Below are 21,271 nucleotides of genomic sequence, written 5' to 3' on the forward strand. Positions count from 1 at the left end.
CTCGATCACTCAAGAAATTCCATGGGCTTTAGGAGTTCTGCGGCAGGAAAGTCCAAATATATTTTTAGTGCAACCGGAGGGTAACCATCCAAGTATGCAGGACAGTATTTGAGATGCAGTTCGTCGTCTACCTACCTTGCCGACCGCTAGCCCCGCCCCATCCTGCAGTCCCGGCTCCACTCTGGCTGGGCTCCACCTGCTGCACGCCTAGGCCACGCCCCGCGCACACTTGGGCCTCCGATTGGACAGCCCTGTGGGTGTGGCCGGAAGAGGCGAGTCTGAGTTGCAGCGGCGTGGCTGGCGATGTACCGCGAACATGGCGGAGCGCGGGAGGAAGCGGCCTTGCGGCCCGGTAGGTACCCGGTGGGACTCCGGGCAGGGCCAGGCTGGGGGCGTGAAAACGGACAGCCTAGGGGCCCGTGGTGGAGCGGGCCTGGGCGTCTCGATCGCCGCTCCGAGGCCCGGAAGCCCGAACGAGCCGCACGCAGGTGGCCCCGTGCGCCCCAGCGGGACCAGATCCCGGAGGTTGGGGCCTGAGTCCCCGCGGCCCTCTGGCCGGACCTGGATTCAAGAGTCGAGACCGTGCTCGCAACCCTGAGCCTGTGTCTCAGTCTTCTCATTCTCAGGCGACTGTGTGCATATCCCACAGTCATATCCCTATCTGTGGGAAACGGGTGCCTCAGTTTCCTCTTCTGTCTCATGAACTCATCCTAGCAGGCCTGATCCAGTCATTGGGATACAGCAGGGCCTTGCCCCCTTGACGCAGCAGTATGTAGTGGTTTCCCGGCTTCCTCACGATCCCGGTTGGAGGAGCAGGATGGCTGTAAAGCAGCATTTGTGGTCCCTTCCAGATGTCACCATTCATTCTCTCACTCTTACTCCTCCTGCTCCTCCTCCAGGGTGAACACGGACAAAGGGTTGAGTGGCGAAAATGGAAACAACAGAGTAAGTAAGGGCCGCGGTGAGGGGGAGTCTGCCAGCCCTTCCTCCAGGCCTTGCCAGGTGACCCGGAGCCCAGCCTATAGGTCTCACAGCTCCCTTTGGGGAGGCCGAGGGGTGCTGGGCAGATCCAGTCCCTTACCCCTCACCAGTCAAGCTGTGTTATCTTACCCAGAGAAAGAGGAGAAAAAGAAGTGGAAGAACCTCAAAATGACCAAAAAACTGGAGCGGCAACGGGCACAGGAGGAGCAGGCCAAGCGCCAGAAGGAGGAGGAGGCAGCAGCTGCCCAGAGGGAGGACCTGGGTGAGCCCGGGTCCTGGGAAGGAGCACATGTGGCCTGCAGTAGCTGTGCTGTGGCAGAACAGACTGTCATGTCTGGAAGAGTCCCTAGTGACCACTGGTTCAAACCTCTTGTCCCAGTAGAGAAACTTAAGTCCCAAAAAAGGGAGGGAGGGCCCTGGCCCACTGAGTCCTGACCTCTTTCTTAGGTAGATTTCGAGCCTATCTATGGATGTTAAACATCCTGACTCTTAACCTTATACCTCTAGGGCCTTGTCTTGGCATTGATTCCAGGATTCCTCATACATGGACACCAAAATCTGCAGATGTTTATGTTCCTTTCAAAAAACAGGATAGGGCCAGAGATTTAGCTCAGCGGTTTCACTGCCAGCTGCGCAAGCACAAAGACCTGAGTTCGATCCTCAGTACCAAAAAAAAAGAATATGTTCCATCAAAAAACAGGATAGTATTTACACTATACAGTCCTCTTGTGCCCTTTTTTTTGGTTTTTTGAGATAGGGTCTCATTATATACTTTAGGCTGGCCTTGAACTCACAGTGACCCTCCTGCCTCAGCTTCCTGAGTGTTATTCCCATTTGACAGCTGGAGAACTGAGGGAGTGTAGGGCAGAGCCTGGGCCAACGCTCCTGACCTCTCCCTGGCCTTGCTCAGTGGTCTGCCCTGGTTAGAGAAACCTAGGCTCCTGACCTCTCCCTGGCCTTGCTTAGTGGTCTGCCCTGGTTAGAAAAACCTAGGAGATCACCATATCCATTTTCCTCCTAGAGGGACTGAAGTCCAGAAAAGGGAGTTGGATCTATTTTGCTGATCTCAAAATTCCTGCAGTTGAAGGTTCGGGGATTTAGCTCAGTGGTTCTGCCACCTGCCTTGCAAGTGCAAGGTCCCGAGTTCGATCCTGGTACCAAAAAAAAAAAATTTCTCCAGTTGAGCTGGGTGTGGTGGCGCACACCTGTGGTCCTAGTACTCTGGGAGGCTAAGGCAGGAGGATCAGAAGTTTGAGTCTAGCCTAAGCAACCTAATGAGACTCTGTCAAAATAAGAAATAAAAAGGGTTGGGTGTGTAGCTGAGTAGGAAAGCCCTGGGTTTGATCCCTGGTGCCACACACACATACAGAAATCCTCCCAGCTGAACAGTTCTCCCACCCTAGGCCCCAGGGACAGAAGAAGGGAGTGTGTGGGTGGGGGGATTTGGCTTCTAGGCTGACCAGGAGCACCCTCCCACTGCCCAGGACGGCCCTACACCCTGAGCGTGGCCCTGCCGGGCTCCATCCTGGACAATGCCCAGTCGCCTGAGCTCCGCACCTACCTGGCTGGACAGATCGCCAGAGCCTGTGCCATCTTCTGTGTGGATGAGATTGTGGTGTTCGATGAAGAAGGCCAGGAAGCCAAGTGAGAGGCTGCTGGGGTGTGGGGCCTGGGGCCTGGGGAGGAGGGAAAACAGTGCCCTGCCTACCTGCCTGGCTTCTCCTGGGTACCTGCCTGAAATCTCCCATTGTGTTCCTCAGTGAGTATAGGGTCTGGGCAGTGGCCGCAGGGGTCAGATTGGGTGGGAGGAGCTCCTCCAGGGTGGGTGTGGGGACTGAACCCAGGGCTCTGCATGCTTAGCCACTGAGCTCCACCACACCCAGCAGTTCAATCTTGTGCCCTGTTTCTGTCCAGGTCTGTGGAGGGCGAATTCAGGGGAGTCGGCAAGAAAGGACAGGCATGTGTGCAGCTGGCCCGTGTCCTGCAGTATCTGGAGTGTCCACAGTAAGGCACTGACCCCAGGAGTGTGGGGACAGGGTGGTCAGCATGGAGGTCAGCTGGGGGGTGGCTCCTCAGGGAGTCTGCTGAGGCCCACGTCCTCTACCAGGTACCTGCGAAAGGCCTTCTTCCCCAAGCACCAGGACCTCCAGTTTGCAGGTACTGAGCGCCCAGCCCTCTGGCCCACCACCCCTGTCCTAGGAGGAGGGCAAGGCCTGTGGTCACCTCACCCTCGCGGGCTCCGCTCCCCCAGGCCTCCTGAACCCCCTGGACAGCCCGCACCACATGCGTCAGGAGGAGGAGTGCGAGTTCCGAGAGGGTGTTGTGGTGGACCGGCCTACTCGGCCAGGCCATGGCTCCTTCGTCAACTGTGGCATGAAGAAGGTGGGCTGTGACGCCTTGAGGATGCCCTAGCTGAGGGGGGCAAGCAGGGGTGTGGGGGGGGGGGCTGGAATCGGACCTGCCTGTGGTGCCCCCGTTGATGTAGACCTGGGTCAGCAAAGATCCCAGAAGGGCCCAGAGATGAGGCCAGCAGCAAATCCACTGTTGCTTATTTCCTTATTTTTGGTGCTGGCGGTGAAACCAAGGGCTCTTGCATGCCAACAACATCCTCTGCCACTGAACTACACCACCACCTTCACAGGTTTTTTTTTTGATGGGGGGTACTGGAGATCGAACTCGGGACCTTGCACTTGCAAGGCAGGCGCCATAACCACTGAGCTAAATCTCCAGCCCATACCTTCACAGTTTTAAAAAGCAAATCATGAGCCAGGTAGGTGACCCACACCAGTAATCTCAGCACTCTGGGAGGCTGAGGCAGGAGGATTACAAATTCATCAGACTGGAATATATAGCAATTTAGTAAGATGCTATCCTAAAATAAAAAAGGCTGCTGATGCAGAGCATGGTGGTGCACGCCTATGATCCCAGCACTCCAGAGGCTGAGGCAGGAGAATCGCCACAAGTTCAAGACCAGCCTGGACTACATAGTCAGTTCAAGGCCAGGCTGAACTATATAGCAAGACCCTCTCTCAAAAATTAAAAAAAAAACTAGGGATGTAGCTCAGGGTGAAGGCCCTAGGTTCCCTCACCAGAAAGAAAAAAAAACAAAACCCACTGACATTAGCTGGTCCCTTTGGTCAAAACAATAAACCAAAACCCTGCAAAAAGAAGTTCAAAATCATTCAGGTTCTGGTGGGCATTGTGGTACATGCCAGTAACCTTGAGAGGCTGAAGCAGGAGGATCACCATTTAACACAGCTCAGTGCAAAGGCACTGGGTTCAGTCCCCAGTGCTAAAAAGAAATCATCCAGGCTCTGCCATAGCACATTGTGGAGGCAGGCTAGGATGGTTCCCTCTCAGGTCTCCCAACTACCACGGCAGAAGCTTCTAGGTGTGTGGATCTCCCCTCTCCAGAAGAACAGACTGGAAGTCACTGGCTACAGGTGGACCAGACTGATGCACGGGGAAGGGAGACACTGAGTGTTATCAGTTCAGAACTGGCCCTGAACACAAATAATTGTGATTCATCATAGCTCGATGTTAGCCGTTTACCTCCTTTCCGGCCCTGTGCTGTATGAGAGTAGCTATTTTATGGAGAGTTTTGGTTCAGAGGGGTTTAGTGACCTGTGGTTTCTAACCAGCGTCCTGTGATAGTTTTTGTTTTGTTGGTTGAGACAGGTTCTCACTATGTAGTTCTATGTAGCCTAGGCTGGCTTCAAACTCGGGAATTCCTCCTGCCTCAGCCTCCCTAGTGCTGGGATTACAGGTGTGTGCCATTATGCCCAGCTGTCATAACTGCTTGCTGCAGATGGTCTCCTGTGAGGGGACCAGCCCAGGGGCCTTGTGGAGGGCCCAGGCCCGCAGCCCTCACCCTCCACAGGGTCACAGAGCAGTGGCCCCTGCTGGCCATATAGGAACAGCACCCGTCTCTTCTGGCCTCTCCCCAGGAGGTGAAGATAGATAAGAACCTGGAGCCTGGACTTCGGGTGACCGTGAGACTGAAGCAGCAGCAGCTCCCAGGTATCCGGTGGCGTTCCTAGCCCCTGCTGTGGCCTGGCCAGCTTCGGGACAGCCCCTCCATGCCTAGTCCCTCGCTGCGTCTCACAGCCTGTGTCCCCCAGAGTCCAAGACCTACCGGGGCACGGTTGTATCGTCGAAGGAGCCTCGAACCAGAGCCGGGCTTTACTGGGGCTACACTGTCCGGCTGGCCTCCTGCCTCAGTAAGAACTCGCCTCCTCCTCCAGGAGCACCTGGAAGTCAGGCTGGGCCCTCGTCCTGGGAGGCCTGTGTGTCCTGGGTGGGCGGTGACTTCACTGAGGTGCACTCCTTCCTGCCGCCCGCCCTCTGCATGTTCCCTGACCACGCCCGGGCTTGGCCTCTGCTCTCCCAGCCTCATCCTCCCAGGGGCATTTGGGGCCCCTAGTGGCCCCCTTATGAGAGCAGGGAGCCACCGTTGTCCCTTCCCAGGTGCTGTGTTTGCTGAGGCCCCCTTCCAGGACGGGTACGACCTGACCATTGGGACGTCAGAACGTGGCTCGGATGTGGCCTCCGCCCAGCTGCCCGGCTTTCGGTGGGTGCTGCCTGGGCAGCGGGCAGAGTCACTCAGAACAGCCCAGATGTGCATGAGGACGAGAGGTGTGGGGCTGTGCTCGCGGGGGCGCTGGTGATCGGTCAGTGACCTTTCTGGGTGTCAGGCATGCGCTGGTGGTGTTCGGGGGCCTCCAAGGGCTGGAAGCCGGTGTGGATGCGGACCCCAACCTGGAGGTGTCCGAGCCCAGCGTCCTCTTCGACCTGTACATCAACACGTGCCCAGGCCAGGGCAGCCGCACCATCCGCACAGAGGTGAGCCCACCCATGTCCCCCCCAGCCAGTGCCCGGGGCCTCGGCTGCCTTCTCTGGGGGACAGGGTGCTGCACTCGGGGTCCTGGCAACCTGCCCACCCCTCCCAGGGCCTCTGCTCCCTCAGCTGTGTGACCAGTGCTCCTTGGTGGCCTGGTTCTGCAGGACCTCGAACATGGATGTGGCTGCTCTTGGGGTCCCCCACGTGCAAGCCCCCAGGGGACAGAGTGTCCCTGTGGGCACTGTGCAGGGAAGACTCTGCTCCCAGTAGTCTCAGAGTGGCAGTGACTATGTCCCCGAGACCCTGCCCAAGCGCCATGAGCCCTCAGGCCACACCCCCTCAGCAGGACCCAGGGCTCCCCTGCCCTGAGGCCCAGAGGTTGCTGCCACCTTCATCCGACCCAGCCCTGTCGCCCCCTTAAGGGAACAGTAAGGAGCAGGACGGTGCCGGGCCTGCCCTCTACCTCCCCAGGGGCCCCTGGCTGGCCAGGCTGTGCAGCTGGGCAGGAGCTGGGTGCCTGCTGGCCCCAGCCATTGTCTGTTGTCTCCCAGGAAGCCATCCTCATCTCCCTGGCTGCCCTGCAGCCCAGCCTCACCCAGGCAGGCACCCAGCCCACCTGAAGGTTCTGTCAGGACCAGGACACAGGCAGAGCAGGAGTGGAGCCAGGCGGGTTCCTGCGGGTCACCTGGGACAGACAGTCAAGACTTGGCTCCAAAAATGACCACCTTTAATCCGCCACGGCCCCCACCCCGCCCACAGTCCTGGCCTGCGCCTCACTTGCTGCTGGCAGTGATGGCCTTGACGTTGCCCGCCCGTGCCAGGATGTTGGGCACAAAGAGCAGCCCTGAGGCCCGCTCAATGCTCTCGATGGGCACCAGGAAGCGCTCCAGCGGGATCGCCTCGTCCACAGGTGCATTGGGCATCACATAGGAGCGGAGCTCAATCTGCCCCCCCGCTGCCTCCAGGATCAGCACCTTGAAGAAGTGTGTGGGCACCGCCACGTGGTTCTTGCCGATGACCTGGTACTTCACGTAGAACTTCCCATCGGCCTCTGTCCTGCGGGCAGACCCAGCACTCAGGGCTCGGGGCCTGGCTGGACTCAAGGCCTCCAGCTCTCTAGGAAGCCTCCCCTGACCTGCACTCCAGTTCTGCCCTCCTGGTCAGCCACCCCCTCACTTGGAGTCTGTGTGCCCTGCTGGCCTCCTTCCTGAGGCTGGGAAGTGTCCAGGGTGGAGACTGACTCTCCCTCTGGTTTCAGCACCTGCAGAGAGGTGGCAATAAATGCTGCTGAAAATATCGGGCCTCGTAAACCTTCAGCTCACCTCTGCAACACTTGATTGCTGTTGGTCTCGCCACACAGTGGTGCACCAAGTAGGCAGGACCACAGCGGCTGAAATCCTGTGCCCAGTACTGAGTTTGGCACAGTCTCTTCTGGCCCGTTTCAGCCAGCACTTGCTAGTGGAAGTTTATCAGCGCCCAAGCCACCACCCTGGCCAGCCCATGCTGAGCCCTTACCACAGGCCAGGCCCTGGGCTGAGTATGACGTTCCCCATCCATGAGGTGACAGGCTTTAGCCCCCTTTTACTGAGGAGGACACTTTGATCCTCTGAACACAGCAACAAGGAGCCAGGCAGTAAGGCCAGGCTTCCATCCCAAGCCTAGACTCCATTCCTCACTCAACCCAGTCCTCACGGACCAGAGAAATCAGTGACCCTGCACAGGTTGCAGTCCCCAGCAGCTGGGACGGGCAGGGGCACAGAGCGGGGTGGATCGGAGGGCAGAGGAGAGTGCTGAGCAGAGCAGACAGAAGGTGAGAACCTGGGACGTCAGGGCCTAGGTAATTCCCCCCATGCAGAACACGGCTGGGCGGGGTGATAGGTCAGAGAAGAGCAAGGACATTTGGAGCCAGGAACACTGGCAGAGAAAAGATGGCCTAGGAGGTCACCCAAAGGGCTCTGGTTACAGAAGTAGAATGGGGCTGGGTGTCCCAGCACTTGGGAGGCTGAGGCAGGAAGATCACTGCAAGTTTGAGGCCAGCCTGGGCTACATCATGGGTTCAAGATCACGCTGAACTATGTAGCCAGACCCTGTCTCAAAAATAAGATGCAATGGGGGCCCAAGCCAGGGACACAGACTCACCAAGAAAGCAAGTGAGTGGTAGCCGGGTGCCAAACACCGGGCCTGGCCTGGCTGTGGCCTCACCTAGGCAGGAAGAGCGGCCCAGTGCAGACATAGACGTTCTGGTAGGTACGCGACAGGCTGCGGCTGTACTTCTCCAGGTTGTTCCAGGCGTTCTGGTTGAGGTGGGGTACCTGGCAGCAGAAGGGGGCGCTCAGCAAGACATGCCGGGTCCCTCCCCCTGACAGGAACTGTCAAGGAAGGCCGGAACCCTCCCCGAGGCTGGGTGCCCACAGCGGTTGCGCCAGGGCAGGGATGATGGGTGTGCTGGGCTTGCTGGGGACACCTGGGCTTTCCTGCTTAGGAAAATGGGCAGAGCCCTGGGTCCTGGGGAAAGAAGTCAGGTCGGAACCCAGTCAGTCCACATACACTGGGTGCCTCGCGCTGGAGGAGCAAGGGTGGAGGTGGGGTGGCTCGGCCTGGGTGGTGTGACTCGCACTAACAGCCCGACTGTACCCCTTGTTTTCCTGTTGATAGCTCAGCTCCTCCAGCCAGACTGCCCAGGGCTGGGGATGTTGCTCAGTGTTACACAGCAGGCTTGAGGCCCTGGGTTCAATCCCCAGTACTACCAAAAACAATAACTAACCGGGCATGGTAGAGCACACCTGAGGCCAGGCTCAACTACAGAGCAAGACTCTCTCAGAAACAAAAACAACTTCCTGGGTTCTCCTGCTGTGTGACATTTGGCCAGTCACCTTACCTCTCTGAGCCTTAGTTCCCTCCTTACAGCTGACAGCCCACTGGCTAGGCCTGCCCTTGCGCACTGTCAGTACCTCATCCCTATGCAGGCGGAAGGTCCAAGGCCAGATCGGGGTGCAGGGCCCCAGGGCTCTTCCCACCCCCAGCCCTCCGGTCTCACAGCCCGACCCGAGGCCGCGCGCCGGGCGGGGGCGCTGCGCACCTGGGGCGCGACGTTGCTCAGGTAGAAGGTGTCGTCCATGGCCTTCTGGCTCCAGCGGTGGTTGGCGGCGGCGGCGAGGTGGCCGCGGTCGAAGCCGCTGCCGCGGAAGTCTGCGTTGGTGGCGCGGTGGTACGCGTGCACCGAGTCGTCCTCGCGGAAGTCGCACTCGCGGCGGTCGCCATCGCCGCGGAGACGCTCGGGGCGCAGCTGCTCGACCACCCAGAGCGCGCCGCGGGTGCGCGGGTCGTAGCACAGCACGTACGACTCGCGGCTCTTGAGCTGCGCCACCCCGGGCAGCCCGTACTTGGCCAGCTCACCTGGGCCCAGGCCGGCCGGTCCCCCGGGCACCGCGGGCACCTCGGCCGCCGCGGCCACGGGCAGCATCGGCAGCCGGCCCAGCAGCCCGGGCGTCGCCTGCGCCTCCACCCCGCAGCGCCGCCAGCGTTCAGCCGCAGCGCCCAGGCCCGCGCCCAGAGCCAGGGTCAGGGCTGCTCGCAGAGCGCGCATGGCGCAGCCAGGGCTGGGGACCTCAAAGGAGTCGCGCCGGGCCCGCCGTCCTTCCAGTCTCCTCGCAAACGCCCTAGAAAACCAGCGCCCCGAGAGGGGGACGGACCCCCACGTGGCTGTCCCGTGCCCTTTCTTTGCCCTTTTGAGACCCCGGCGCGAGGGGGCGTGGCACCACCACCTCGGCTCTGGATTGGCCTCAGTCGGGTCTCTGGCTCCGCCCCGGCGCATTCGGCTCCGCCGTAGGGAGGGCTTCCCCTCTGCGCATGTGCGAGGAGCTCCTATTTTTAGTGTTTTTACACTACTTCATTTAATCCTCAAAAGAGACGTGAGGGAGCTCCTAGTTGGCAGATCAAGTACAGGATCCCAAGTCTGTCAGACTCCAATCTGCCCTAACTCTGTTAACCTGGCAATGATTTACTATTGCTCGGGGGGGGGGGGGTGTATACTGGGGATTGAACCCAGGGCCTTTGCACTGAGCTGCATCCCTAGCCCTCTTCAACTTTTTTTTTTTCTTGGTACCGGGGATCGAACTCGGATCCTTGCACTTGGGTACCAGGCTGCGAAACCACTAAGATAAATCCCCCGCCCTCAAATTTTTATTTTAAAACAGGATCTCAATAAGTCACCAAATTCCCGGGGCTGGGCTCAAACTTGTGATCCTCCCATCTCAGCCTCTCGAAATGTTAGGCCGCAGGCGCGGCCACCATGCCTGGCTCCAAAGATTCTCTTGAAACCCAGCCTGATGAAAGGCGTGCAGGCAGCCCAAGCTAACTGCCGGCTGGAGCAGCCCTTGATGCAGACTCCAGAAAGCAGCGGGACAGCATTGTGAGGTTTAAAACAGCTCATTCCGTTAAGCCGAGTTACAGGACTGAGCCCAGGAAACCATACGGAAATAAGGATTTTTTTTCATTTTCTTTTTCTTTTTTTCTTTTGAGACAGGGTCTTGCTATGCAGTTCAGTCTGGCCTTGAACTCACTAAGAAGCCCAGGCTGGCCTAGAACTTGTGGCGATCCTCTTGCCTCAACATCATAGTATTATTTATGAGGCTGGAGTCATACAGCAACTTGCTGACCACCTAAGGTGGGGAAAGAACAATACCATACACAAAAACTATAAATCAAAATGCTGGGTATGGTGGTGCAGGCCTGCAGTTGCAGAATGGGAGAGGCTGAGGCAGGAGAATTGCTGCAACTTCCAGGCCACCCTGGGTCACATAGTGAATTCAAGGGCAGCCTGGGATACATAGAGAGACCCCGTTCTAAAAACCAAAAAATAAACTATAAATCAGGAAGGTAACCATCATGCAGTAAAAATTATATTTGCAAAAAATGACATGTTAGGACCTGGGATTTAGCTTAGTGGCGCTGCACCTGCCTCACCAGTGCAAGGTCCTGAGATTGATCCCTGGTACAAAAAAAAAAAAAAATGCCACGTTACTTGTGATTCTAGGTTAGAGAGTATGGGGGCAGGTTTTATAACATTTTTTTAATTTTGAAAGTTTTTTATTGTAAGGTGATCAAATACATTTACTGGGTATAATGTGATTTTTTTTTTTTTTTGGTACCAGGGATCGAACTTGGGTCCTTGTGCAAGGCAAGTGATGGAACCACTGAGCTAAATCCCCGGCCCATATAATGTGATTTTTTTACACATGTATACAATGTGGAATGATTTTAACAAATTAACATATCAGTCACCGCAAATACTTTTTTGTGACGAGAGCATTTAAAAGTACTCTCTTAGCGATTTAAAAAAATACATTATTACTGATCCCCGGAACCAAAAAAAAATTATTACTAACTATAGTCATCATTATACAATAATTACCCCCAAAAGTGCCAGGCATGGTGGCACACCCCTGTAATCCCAGCTTCTTGAAAGGCAGACCTAGGAGATTACAATTGGAAAGCCAGCGTGGGCTATTTATTTACCCAGCTTTTTTTTTTTTTTGAACTGGGGATTGAACTCAGGACCTTGTGCTTTCAAGGCTGGCGAGGCACCACTGAAATAAATCCCAGCATTTTGTTTTTGTTTTTGTGGGGTTTTTGGGGGGGGGGTACCAGGGATAGAACTTGGGTCCTTGTGCTTGCACAGCAGGTAGCAAAACCACTGAGCTAAATCCCCGGTCCTTTGTGGGGTTTTTTTGAGACAGGGTCTTGCTATGTAGTCCAGGCAGGCCTTGAACTCACTATGTGGCCTATACTGGCCTCTAACTCACAGGAACTTGCAGCAATCCTCCTGCCTCAGCCTCCTGAGTACTAGAATTACAGGCATATAATACACCACCATGCCCATCTACTAGAAGTGAACTTGAAAGGGGCTGGGGATTTAGCTCAGTGGTTCTGCCGCCTGCCTTGCAAGCACAAGGTCCCAAGTTCCTTCCCCAAGACCAAAAAACAAAAAAACAACAATTACAGAAGTGAACTTGAAGAGACCCAGGCGTCAAGATGGAGAGGTGATGGACAGGCCTGGAAACCTCCCTGTAATTAAACAGTGGCTTGAGATTATCCTGTAACTAGCACTGCATGGTCCAGCGAGCCACATAGGTGGGTGACCAGAACACCCTGACCATGCTCTTACCCCTTTCCAGGAGCACCCTTGTTCTTTCTACGTTAGTTAGAAGTTCTAGATAAGGGGCCGGGGATTTAGCTCAGTGGTTCTACCACCTGCCTCACAAGCAGAAGGACCTGAGTTTGATCCCTGGTACCAAAAAAAAGAAGTTCTAGATAAGCCAAGGTTAACGATGCCCACCATACACCCTTGCTCTGTGCCTCACTTCCCTACTGGATCACTATCAGCTAAGCAGCTATACTTGTAACCCTATAGGTTAGTTGGAGTTTGACACCTAGCCACCCACACTGTGATTTTGCTGTATAAAATGTCTTTGACAAAGAGCCTCAGTGGCCACCCACTTCCGGGACCCCTCCTGTCTCTCAGGAGGTTTCTCTCAATGGACCTTTCTTACTCTTAACCCCCTTTGCCCTCAAATCCACTCTTGGACATCAGACGACACAATCTCAGCACATCTGACATCTAATGGGTTGGGAGACAGACTGGAGGTCCCATCGAGATCCTTGGACAGAGGTAAGAGTTTGCTTTTGTCTCATGCCTGCCCTAGAGTATTTTCACGGGATTGTGACTGGCTTAGGTAATAGAGAATTGTCATCCCTTGTTCATAGCTTTTTGTCAAAATGATAATTGATTTAAGTGGAGAGCATGGAGAGATTGTAATTCTTTTTATATTTGGGTTTCTTTGATGCAATGCTTTTATTTTGCAAACAGGGCCCTGTATTCCTTCCTGGACTTGCTTGGCTTCTTCCTTGAAGGCTTGGTTTCTTATTATACACAGCTCCCTGGGATGGTTTCTGACTTTCTAATTGGCTGCTGTCTGGTGCTCTCGGGCATGTCCTAGGCCCCGGAAGCCATGGAACAGGTTTTGACAGTTCACCTTCTACAGGGATGGTTGATTCTATGATTAGGAAATGGTAACCTGCTTCTCCTTGCAATCCTGAAAATCTTTTTCCTTTCCAGTTGTAGGCTCTTGAATCCCTAGAAAATGAGTGCTTGTGCACAAAGGCACGAAAGATTGGCAGCACTTGCTCCCCTTCTGGAAATGGGAAGAGAAATCAGGACGTGCAGCGGCCTCACGAGGTACCACACACTTCGTTCCCGGGGACTCAGAAGCCATGTTCATCCAGGAAGACACAACTAAGGATGTTAAGGATGTGGCCCATCCAGTGTCTTGGGTGAGGCTCCCTGATGCAACCCCCAGAGAAAATCATCTTCAGACACTGTGGCAAGAACTGAACTCTGGGTCACAGAGAAATCTATCTCCAAAACACCCATGTTATGATCCCAAACACTAGAGCCTGAAGGAGTCCCTCCAGTCTGCCCTTCTGCTGTAATTCTAGCACTCAGGAGGCTGAGGTAGGAGGATTGACAAGTTTGAGGCCAGTCTGGGCTATATACTGAGTTCAAGGTCAGCCTGAACTGCATAGTGAGACCCTGTCTCAAAAAAGTTTTTTTTAATTGAAAAAAATAAACAATCTGCTCTTCTGATCTCACCATTTCTCTCTGTGTCTCTTTCTCTGTCTCCTCTCTCAGTTAGAAAATCGTTGGTCTGGCCCCTTGATCACTGGCTTAATTTTCTGCTGGGGAATGCTTCCTTTTTTAAACGGAGCTGTTTAGTCACCCAAATACAGCTGTTGCTTTTAGAGACCTGCTTTGGAGATTGTTACACCCAGTGAGAGAGAACCAACCAGAGACAGATATTAAACCCACACAGGAGTTTATTACCGGCCGGGACCCAAGCGGAGCATCAGACTTGAGTTGAGCCTCGACTGGGGGGAGATTAACATTTTATACACCTTTGAGGCCAGCAGTTTCTAGGGCCCCCTATGGCATAGAACTAGTAAAGCAAGCAAAAGGTACAGAAGCGGAACTTCCTGCTGTTAGAACATTTGTAAAACAATAGTTGATTAATTGTTGTTTCTAAGAGACTCTAAGGGGAGGAGGTTTCTAAGCTTCCTCCTTTTGAGTTCATCTAAAGGGCAGGCAGGTGGTTTGTTCAGCAGCAATATGGAGTTTGTCTTGCTAACTAGGGTCCTTCCGAGATGGAAATGTGAGTGTGAAGCACAGGAACGGGAATTCAGAGGAAGCAGGCGGAGGCGCACGGTGAGGGTGGATAATCCGGTCCAGCGGATCTTTCCATCACTCTCCAGTTAGCAGCCACCTGCTCTGGAGCAGGGGACCCCCAAGGGGCACCCCAGGGCATCAAAGATAAGAGGGATTAAAAAGGGACTCCTGGCCCCTAGTTGTTTTTCAGATGGGAGACTTGATGTCAAATCTCTTTACTCCTTTGGGGTGTATTCTTAAACCCTGGGACTTGTTTGATCTCCCAAGCCCTAAAAACGTGCTGTTTAAAAAAAAAAAAAAAAAAAAGTACTGGGGGCCGGGAATTTAGCTCAGTGGTTCCGGCGTCTGCCTTGCAACCGCAAGGTCCCAAGTCCAATCCCTGGCACCAAAAAAAAAAGACAATCCTGGGCTGTATTCACTTCTGATTTTTTTTTTTTCTAACTTAAAATTCCATGTTCATTACAAAGGTCAATGCCAATTCTTATGAATTCTTATGATGAGTTTATCGGTTGGATTTCTGGTAAGGAGCACGGGCACCAGGGTCTCCAAACTTTTTGGATTCGCAGCGACGGGGTTCAGCTACCAGCAGGGTCCGGTCATACCGGATGAGAATATCTTTGATCTCCTTCTTGGAAGCCTCATCCACATATTTCTTATAATAGGCCGCCAGGGCTTTGGAGATGGACTGACGGATAGCGTAAATTTGGGCCACATGACCACCACCCTTCACACGGACACGGATGTCAACACCAGCAAACCGCTCCTTCCCCAGGAGAACAGGCTCCAGTAACTTGTATTGCGGCGTGCGCGGCTCGATCATCTCCAGGGGACGCCCGTTCACTTTGACGAGGCCATCGCCCCGTTTGCAGTGTCCCACGGCTGTGGCCGTCTTCTCCCGACCGAAGACTTGCACCGACTGCAGCAGGCCCTTAGACCCACTTCTGTCTGATTTTGTTCAAGCTCCTCAAGGGCAATATCCCTTACAGCAGGTGGGCGGAGAATTCGGGCTTACCCCTGTCCATGTGTCCTTTGCTCTCAGCAACCCCAAACAGATCAAAGAAGACTGAGGAAGTTTTCAGGCAATCCTGATAAGTCCGATGAAGTGTTTAGGGGACTTACAGACCTTTAAACTTGACTGGAAAGGTGTGGTGTGCTCTTAGGTCAAACACTGACCCCTAGTGACAAACAGTTGGCATTACAGGCTGCTATTACACCTGGAGATAAAAATCATACGGTTCATTTTAAAAGGCCAAAAGAAATGCTAGGCGTGGTGGTGCACGCCTATAATCCCAGCACTTGGGAGGATGAGAAAGAAGGATCACCACAAGCCTGAGGCCAACCTGGGGTACATAGTGAGTTCAAGGCCAGCCTGAACTACATAGGGAGACTGTCTAAAAGTGGGGGGGGGGCAGGGATTTAGCTCAGTGGTTTTGCCACCTGCTGCGCAAGCACAAGGTCCCGAGTTCGATCCCCGGTACAAAAAAAGAAGAAGAAGAAGAAGAAAGAAAGAGACAGTAGGGGAAACTGCTGGTTCCTACTGGGGCCCAGGAAGCTCCTATAAAAGATCCCCACTGATCCACCACCTGGATGGGAGATTGAAATAGGAAACATTTCCAAACTTGTTATCCTTCAAACCCTAAGAAGGATGAGAACTAAGCCCTACAATTATTGTAAATTTTTAACTATTAATCGGGAAAAAGATGAGAACTCCTCTGCCTTCTTAGATCATTTATAAGGAAACTTGATAAAGTATACAGCCCTATTCTGATTCAGTGAATGACCATATTATTCTCTTTTTTTTGAGACAGAGCCTCACTATGCAGTTCAGGTTGGCCTTGAACTCATTATATAACGTAGGCTGGCCTCAAACTCCAGGCAGTCTTCCTGCCTCAGCCTCCTGAGTGTTGGGATTACAAGCATCAAGCATATGCCACCATGCCTCACCTGGGCAGGTTATTCTTATAGACAAATTTATTACCCAGTCAGCCTCAGACATCAGAAGAAAGCTTTCAAAGATGGCTGCTACTCCGGACAGCTCACCTGATGCTCAAGTGAGAGCGCTGCCTTGGTCTTTCGTCATTGAGACCAGAAGGAGGCCAAGGGAAGAAAACAGATACCAAGAGAAAGGAGCTGCCTTGGTTGCAGTCATAAAAGGAGTAAACTCTGGATCTGGGACTTCAAGATCAGCTCGATGACTAAACTTACTTGCCATGGCTGTGGGAGACCCAGCCATTTTAGGAGGGATTGTGACAAGAACCGTCAAAAGAGGCACCTTAAGCCGTCCCCATGTGCATGGTGACCAGTGGAAGTCGGAAGGCCCCTAGAGACAAGGTCCCAGGGATCAGACCCATCTTACCAGGTGGTCCAGCAAGACTGAAGGGCCCAGGGGACCCTCCACCCTCTGGGCACACTGTCATCTCCTCAGAGGAGCTCAGGCAGTCACAACTATGGAAGGAATAAAGGCTAGCCAGTTGCTGGACACTGGAGCCAGCCTTTCTGTCCTTCTTTTCTTTTTTTCTTTTTTTTCGATACCAGGTCCTTGCACTTGCACAGCAGGCAGTGAAACCACTGAGCTAAATCCCCGGCCCCTCTGTCCTTCTTTTCAACCCAGGTCTTCCTTCCAGCCATCGTAGCTCAGTGAAGAGTCACCGGAGAGGAGGTGGTTTGTTATTTCTCACAACCTTTAGGCTGTAACTGGGGTGGCTTCCTCTTCTCCTGTTCCTTTTTTATCATACCTGTAAGTCCAGTTCCCCTTTTGGGGAGAGACACCTCGTTTGAACACTGCAATATACATACACCCAGGTCAGGTGCGTTGGCTCCCTCTAGTGCAGACCGAAATAAATCCTAAAATATGAGCAATTGAGGACAAAACTGGGAGAGCAGTAAGAGCTCGGGAATGTGGATGTCTGAGGAAAACTGCAAGGAAGGAGCAGAGCTGGCCCAAGAGAGAAGCCATAGCAGCTACAACCACCCGCCATGCCGTAGGGGTGGAGCCACCCAAGCCCTCTGGAGTTTAGGACTTACCACAGATTGCCGGGGATGCTGAAGTGGAACTGTGGGATTTAATGTTTCCCCGGTGGGATTTTGGACTTGCTTTGGTCCCATTCCTTTGTGCTCCCTGTTTGTAAGATTTGGAATGGGAATGTCTATCTTGTTTCATGGGGTGGGGGGGTGTTCCCAATCCAGATATATCTTAAAGACCCCACTATTTTTCTTCAACTGAGACAATATCATCTAAGACCAAAAGCTAAAAAAAAGGACTATTTCCAGTATTGACAACTTAAAGCCACAAGGTTTACTTACACCTTGTAAAAGCCCTAGAACACTCCAATCTTGGGATTCCAAAAACCTGGTGGGGAGTGGAGGTTGGTACAGGACTTTAGACTGGTAAATCTGGAAGTGGTTCCCATCCACCGGGTGGTGCCCAACCCACACATTCTCCTTCCCCAGACCCCTGAAGATGCCAGATAGTTCTCGGTGTTAGGGTTAAAAGATGCCTTCTTTTATATCCCTTAACATCCGGATTCTCAGTTGCTTTTTGCCTTTGTTTGGTTTCTTTTGGTACCGGGGATCGAACTCGGGTCCTTGCGCTCAAGAGGCAGGCAGCAGAAACACTGAGCTAAATCCCTGGCCCCTGCTTTTTGCCTTTGCAAATCCTCATGACCAGGCCTCTCCAGTGAGTTGGGCTGTGTTGCCTCATGAACTCAGAGATATCCTTATCTCTTTGGACAAGTGTTTTCCCAGGCCTTGGCCTGTTTTGAATGTTCCCAGAACACGGTCCTGGACTGAATACATAACATACTGTCATGTGCCCCTCTGAAGAGCTCTCCAGCCAGGGCAATCGCGCCCTGCTAAGTTTTCTAGCAGTCAGAGGTTACTGGGTCTCTAGGTCTAAGGCACAACTTTTCAGACTTGAGGTAAACTACTTAGCCCTTCTCATATTTCATGAAACCCAAAGTCTGGGGGACGAAATAATTAAGCCTATACTTTCCTTTCTGCAGTTCAGACCCTGAAACAGCTGAGAGGATTCCTAACAATTACAGGCTTTTACTACCTTTGGATAGCAGGGTATGGTGAGATCACACAACCTCCTTACCAGTTTGTAAGGAAGTCCAGAAGGCAGATTTCCATATTTTAACCTGGGAATCCAATTTCTAATCTGCATTCCAGAAGCTTAAACAAGTGCTTCTAAATGCCCCGTCCCTAAGCCTTCTTACAGGACAGCATTTCAATCTATGTGTCAGCACCCTGTGAGGCTTGTCATGAATCACACATAGTAGTAAAGTAAAAATCACACATAGCCCTGCTAGCCTCAGGGCTGTGGCCCGTTGTTGCGGTGCCAGAGGCATCCAAACTGCCCTTAGGCGAGGATCTCCCCATGTAAACACTTAGATCCACCCCTTACCAACCCTGATTAGTGCCTCTTTTTTTTTTAAAGCAAAATATTTATTGGTACATTTTAGATATACATAACGATCACATTCATCCCAGGGAATTTGTACCACCAGTACATAATCTATCTTCATCTCGCTGCTTCTTTTTTCCATTCCCTTCCTCCCCCTCCAACCCCTCTCCCCCTCATTTACAAAAATAAAAGTTTTGTTTCCATTTTTTCCTTCTTTTTCCTTTTTTTAGTACTGGTGATCAAACCTGGGTCCTTGTGCTTGTCTGTAATCCCAGGCTCCAGAGTGCTAGGACTACAGACAGGTACCACCATGACCAGTTCATAACATTCATCATAGGGAATGTGTGTACATGCTATATCTCGCTTCTTTTTTTCCATTCCCCCTTTGCCTTTGAACCCTTTCTTCCTTCCTTACAAGAGCTTTGTTTCCATTTTCCCTTCAATTCTCTTTTCTTGTCCCTTCATTCCTTTCCCTCCCTCTTCCCTCCCTTGTTCTCCTTCTCATTTAAACATTTTCTTCCCATCTCCCACTACCTATTGTACATTTTGGTTCTTATTTCCACTTTCCGTTTCTCACACCAGAGAAACAATGCAGTACACGTGTGTCAAATTTATCTCACGTAAGAGTATGGTCTCAAGGTGCATCCGTTTATCTAGAAATGTCTCAAGCTTATTCTTTATGCAGAGTAGTACTCCACTGTATAAAAACCCCACATCTTTTCTGTTTGTCAGTTGATGTAAACGCTTTTTTGATGACAGTTCAAGAGAGGCAGGTACGCTGCAGTGACTACCTGAGACACTGGAAAGTAGCTCACTTGCCCCTGGGACTATCATTCAGCTGGCAAAACTCATAGCCCCACAAAAGCTTTACAATTCAGAAAAGGACAGGAAGAAAGTTAACATCAAGGGCCGGGGATTTAGCTCAGTGGTATCGAGCCTGCCTCGCAAGTGCAAGGTCCTGAGTTCGGTCCCTGGTACCAAAAAAAAAAAAGTTAACATCTATACTGGTTCAAAGTATGCTTTCCTAGTGCTGCATGCCCATACAGCTATATGGAAAGAGAGAAATTATCTAACAGCCAATGGATCGCCCATAAAATATCATAAGGAAGAGACCAGGGATTTAGCTCAGTGGTTCCACCGCCAGCCTCACAAGCGCAAGGTCCTGATTTCAATCCTCGGTACCACAAAAAAAATATCATAAGGAGATAAATGAACTTTTATCATTTATCTACCCTCCAAGGTGGCAGTAATCCACTGTAGAGGGCAAAAAGGAGTTGATGAAGGATCCCAAGGTAAGCGACTGGCTGACACCATGGCAAAGGAAGCTGCTTGAGCCCCCTCCTTACCGTCAGGCCCTACTGATGTGGGAAGGGTCCCTGAATCAGATTCAAACTAAACATTCTCAGTCAGAAGTAAAATGGGCTCTCTCCCACTCTCCCACAGTGTCAGTTCCTTCCATCAGGATGGGCACAATCAGAGGATGGTAAACTGTCTGGTGCTAATCAGTGGAAAGGTTACTATTAAGTGTTTACATCAAAGCTTCCACTTGGATTTTTTGTTTTGTTTTGCAGTACCTTGAGCTTGCGAGGCAGGCGCGGCATCCCTGAGCTAAATCCCTGGCCTCAAACTTCCACCGGGAGAGAGACCAAGTCCACCAGGTGACCTCAGGGTTATTCACAGGAAAGGGGCTCTCTAGCTCATACAGCAGTTAATACATGTGAGCTCTGCCAAAAAACAATTCTCCTAACCAGACCTCCATGGGTGCAGAGAGGCAAATATCCTGGGGAGGGCTGGCAGCTTCATTTTACCCATGTGCCAAAAAGTAAAGGAATCCAATACCCACTGATCTGGGTAGACACTTTTACTAATTGGGATCAGCTTTTCCTTTCAGAACAGAAAAAGTAAAAAGACAAAAAACCCCAAAAACCCAAAACCAAAACAGAACAGAAAAAGTATGAGGTGGTGAGGGTTTTGCTCTCAGAAACCATCCCCAGGGCCAGGCGTGTAATCCAGCACTTGGGATGCTGAGCCAGGAGGATCCCTGCAAGTTTGAGGCCAACCTGGGATACAGAATGAGTTCAAGGCCAGCCCGGACTAGGTATGGAAACCCTGTCTCAAAAAATAAAAATAGAGGGCCGGGGATTTAGCTCAGTGGTGCCCCCACCTGTCTCGCAAGTGAAAGGTCCCCAGTTCAATCCCTGGTACCAATAAATAAACATTAAACCAAAAAACCATCCCCAGACATGGACTTCCTAAGAGCTTACAGTGATAATGGGCCTTCTTTTAAAGCAGCAGTCACACGGGGTGTCTCTCAGGCACTCGGTATTTGCTGGCACCTTCACTGTGCCAGAAAAGGCCAAAAGATGAAAGAAACCCTAAAGGGAAACCTTCCTAAAATGGCCCAGGAAACACCTACAGTGCCCCAGTCTACCACCTCCAGCTCTCATTAAAGATGTACAACTCAATCTCTAGGCCTCTGTCCTTTTGAGATGCTAAATTGGACGCCCTTTTCTCACTAATGATTTTCACATCCATAGAGAAACAGATGCCTTGATTAGAGACATCACCTCACTGGCTGAATCTGACAGACTGTTAACCACAAACACTCAGCCTGAAAATGGGGAATGCAGCTGGGTATGGTGGCGAACACCTGTGATCCCAGCACTCGGAGGCCAAGACAGGAGGACTGCTTCAAGTTCAAGGACAACCTAGGCTACATTGTAAGTTCCTAGCCTTTACATGGCTACAAGGCAGAAGTGTCAAAAATACTGACCAACCCGCACACTTACGTTGACAATACAGTCTAGGTGTGTGGTGTTTTACT

General features: G+C 52.3%; 2 protein-coding genes and 1 pseudogene across 3 annotated transcripts; 1 reads left to right on the forward strand and 2 right to left on the reverse strand.

The window, feature by feature from the left end:
* Positions 1 to 218: 218 nt before the first annotated feature.
* On the forward strand, positions 219 to 7,117 carry Spout1 (SPOUT domain containing methyltransferase 1). Its single transcript, XM_004849181.4, has 12 exons — positions 219 to 352; positions 900 to 945; positions 1,115 to 1,243; positions 2,466 to 2,625; positions 2,896 to 2,985; positions 3,089 to 3,138; positions 3,233 to 3,363; positions 4,929 to 5,001; positions 5,103 to 5,201; positions 5,449 to 5,551; positions 5,676 to 5,823; positions 6,373 to 7,117. Exons 1-12 carry the CDS (start codon positions 317 to 319, stop codon positions 6,439 to 6,441), a joined length of 1,134 nt encoding a protein of 377 aa, XP_004849238.1. The 5' UTR covers positions 219 to 316; the 3' UTR covers positions 6,442 to 7,117.
* Endog (endonuclease G) lies at positions 6,532 to 9,580 on the reverse strand. 2 transcript variants are annotated; one of them, XM_021261909.2, is made up of 3 exons: positions 8,901 to 9,580; positions 8,024 to 8,133; positions 6,532 to 6,872 (listed from the first exon to the last, which is right to left on the reverse strand). In XM_021261909.2, the coding sequence occupies exons 1-3, from the start codon at positions 9,405 to 9,407 to the stop codon at positions 6,761 to 6,763; spliced, it is 729 nt and encodes a 242-aa protein (XP_021117568.2). In that variant the 5' UTR covers positions 9,408 to 9,580; the 3' UTR covers positions 6,532 to 6,760. The 2 variants fall into 2 exon arrangements, with proteins under 2 accessions (XP_021117568.2, XP_004849239.2); XM_004849182.3 differs by having other exon boundaries at positions 6,532 to 6,877; positions 8,901 to 9,575.
* A 4,769-nt stretch (positions 9,581 to 14,349) lies between these two features.
* On the reverse strand, positions 14,350 to 14,997 carry LOC101700411 (small ribosomal subunit protein uS9 pseudogene; annotated as a pseudogene).
* Positions 14,998 to 21,271: the final 6,274 nt, after the last annotated feature.

The sequence above is a fragment of the Heterocephalus glaber genome, unplaced genomic scaffold, assembly GCF_053883595.1.
Source record: "Heterocephalus glaber isolate CG9 unplaced genomic scaffold, H.glaber_assembly_v1.0 deba00001479, whole genome shotgun sequence".
In the NCBI taxonomy this organism is placed as follows: domain Eukaryota; kingdom Metazoa; phylum Chordata; class Mammalia; order Rodentia; family Bathyergidae; genus Heterocephalus; species Heterocephalus glaber.

Excerpts from the sequence above, each read along its gene's own strand:
- Endog (XM_004849182.3), bottom strand. The coding sequence starts at position 9,407 with ATGCGCGCTCTGCGAGCAGCCCTGACCCTGGCTCTGGGCGCGGGCCTG. Across the intron at positions 8,134-8,900 it reads TGAGCAACGTCGCGCCCCAG|GTACCCCACCTCAACCAGAA; the intron begins GTGCGCAGCGCC and ends TTCTGCTGCCAG. Across the intron at positions 6,878-8,023 it reads GGGCCGCTCTTCCTGCCTAG|GACAGAGGCCGATGGGAAGT; the intron begins GTGAGGCCACAG and ends GTCTGCCCGCAG.
- Spout1 (XM_004849181.4), top strand. The coding sequence starts at position 317 with ATGGCGGAGCGCGGGAGGAAGCGGCCTTGCGGCCCG. Across the intron at positions 1,244-2,465 it reads TGCCCAGAGGGAGGACCTGG|GACGGCCCTACACCCTGAGC; the intron begins GTGAGCCCGGGT and ends CCCACTGCCCAG. Across the intron at positions 2,986-3,088 it reads CAGTATCTGGAGTGTCCACA|GTACCTGCGAAAGGCCTTCT; the intron begins GTAAGGCACTGA and ends GTCCTCTACCAG.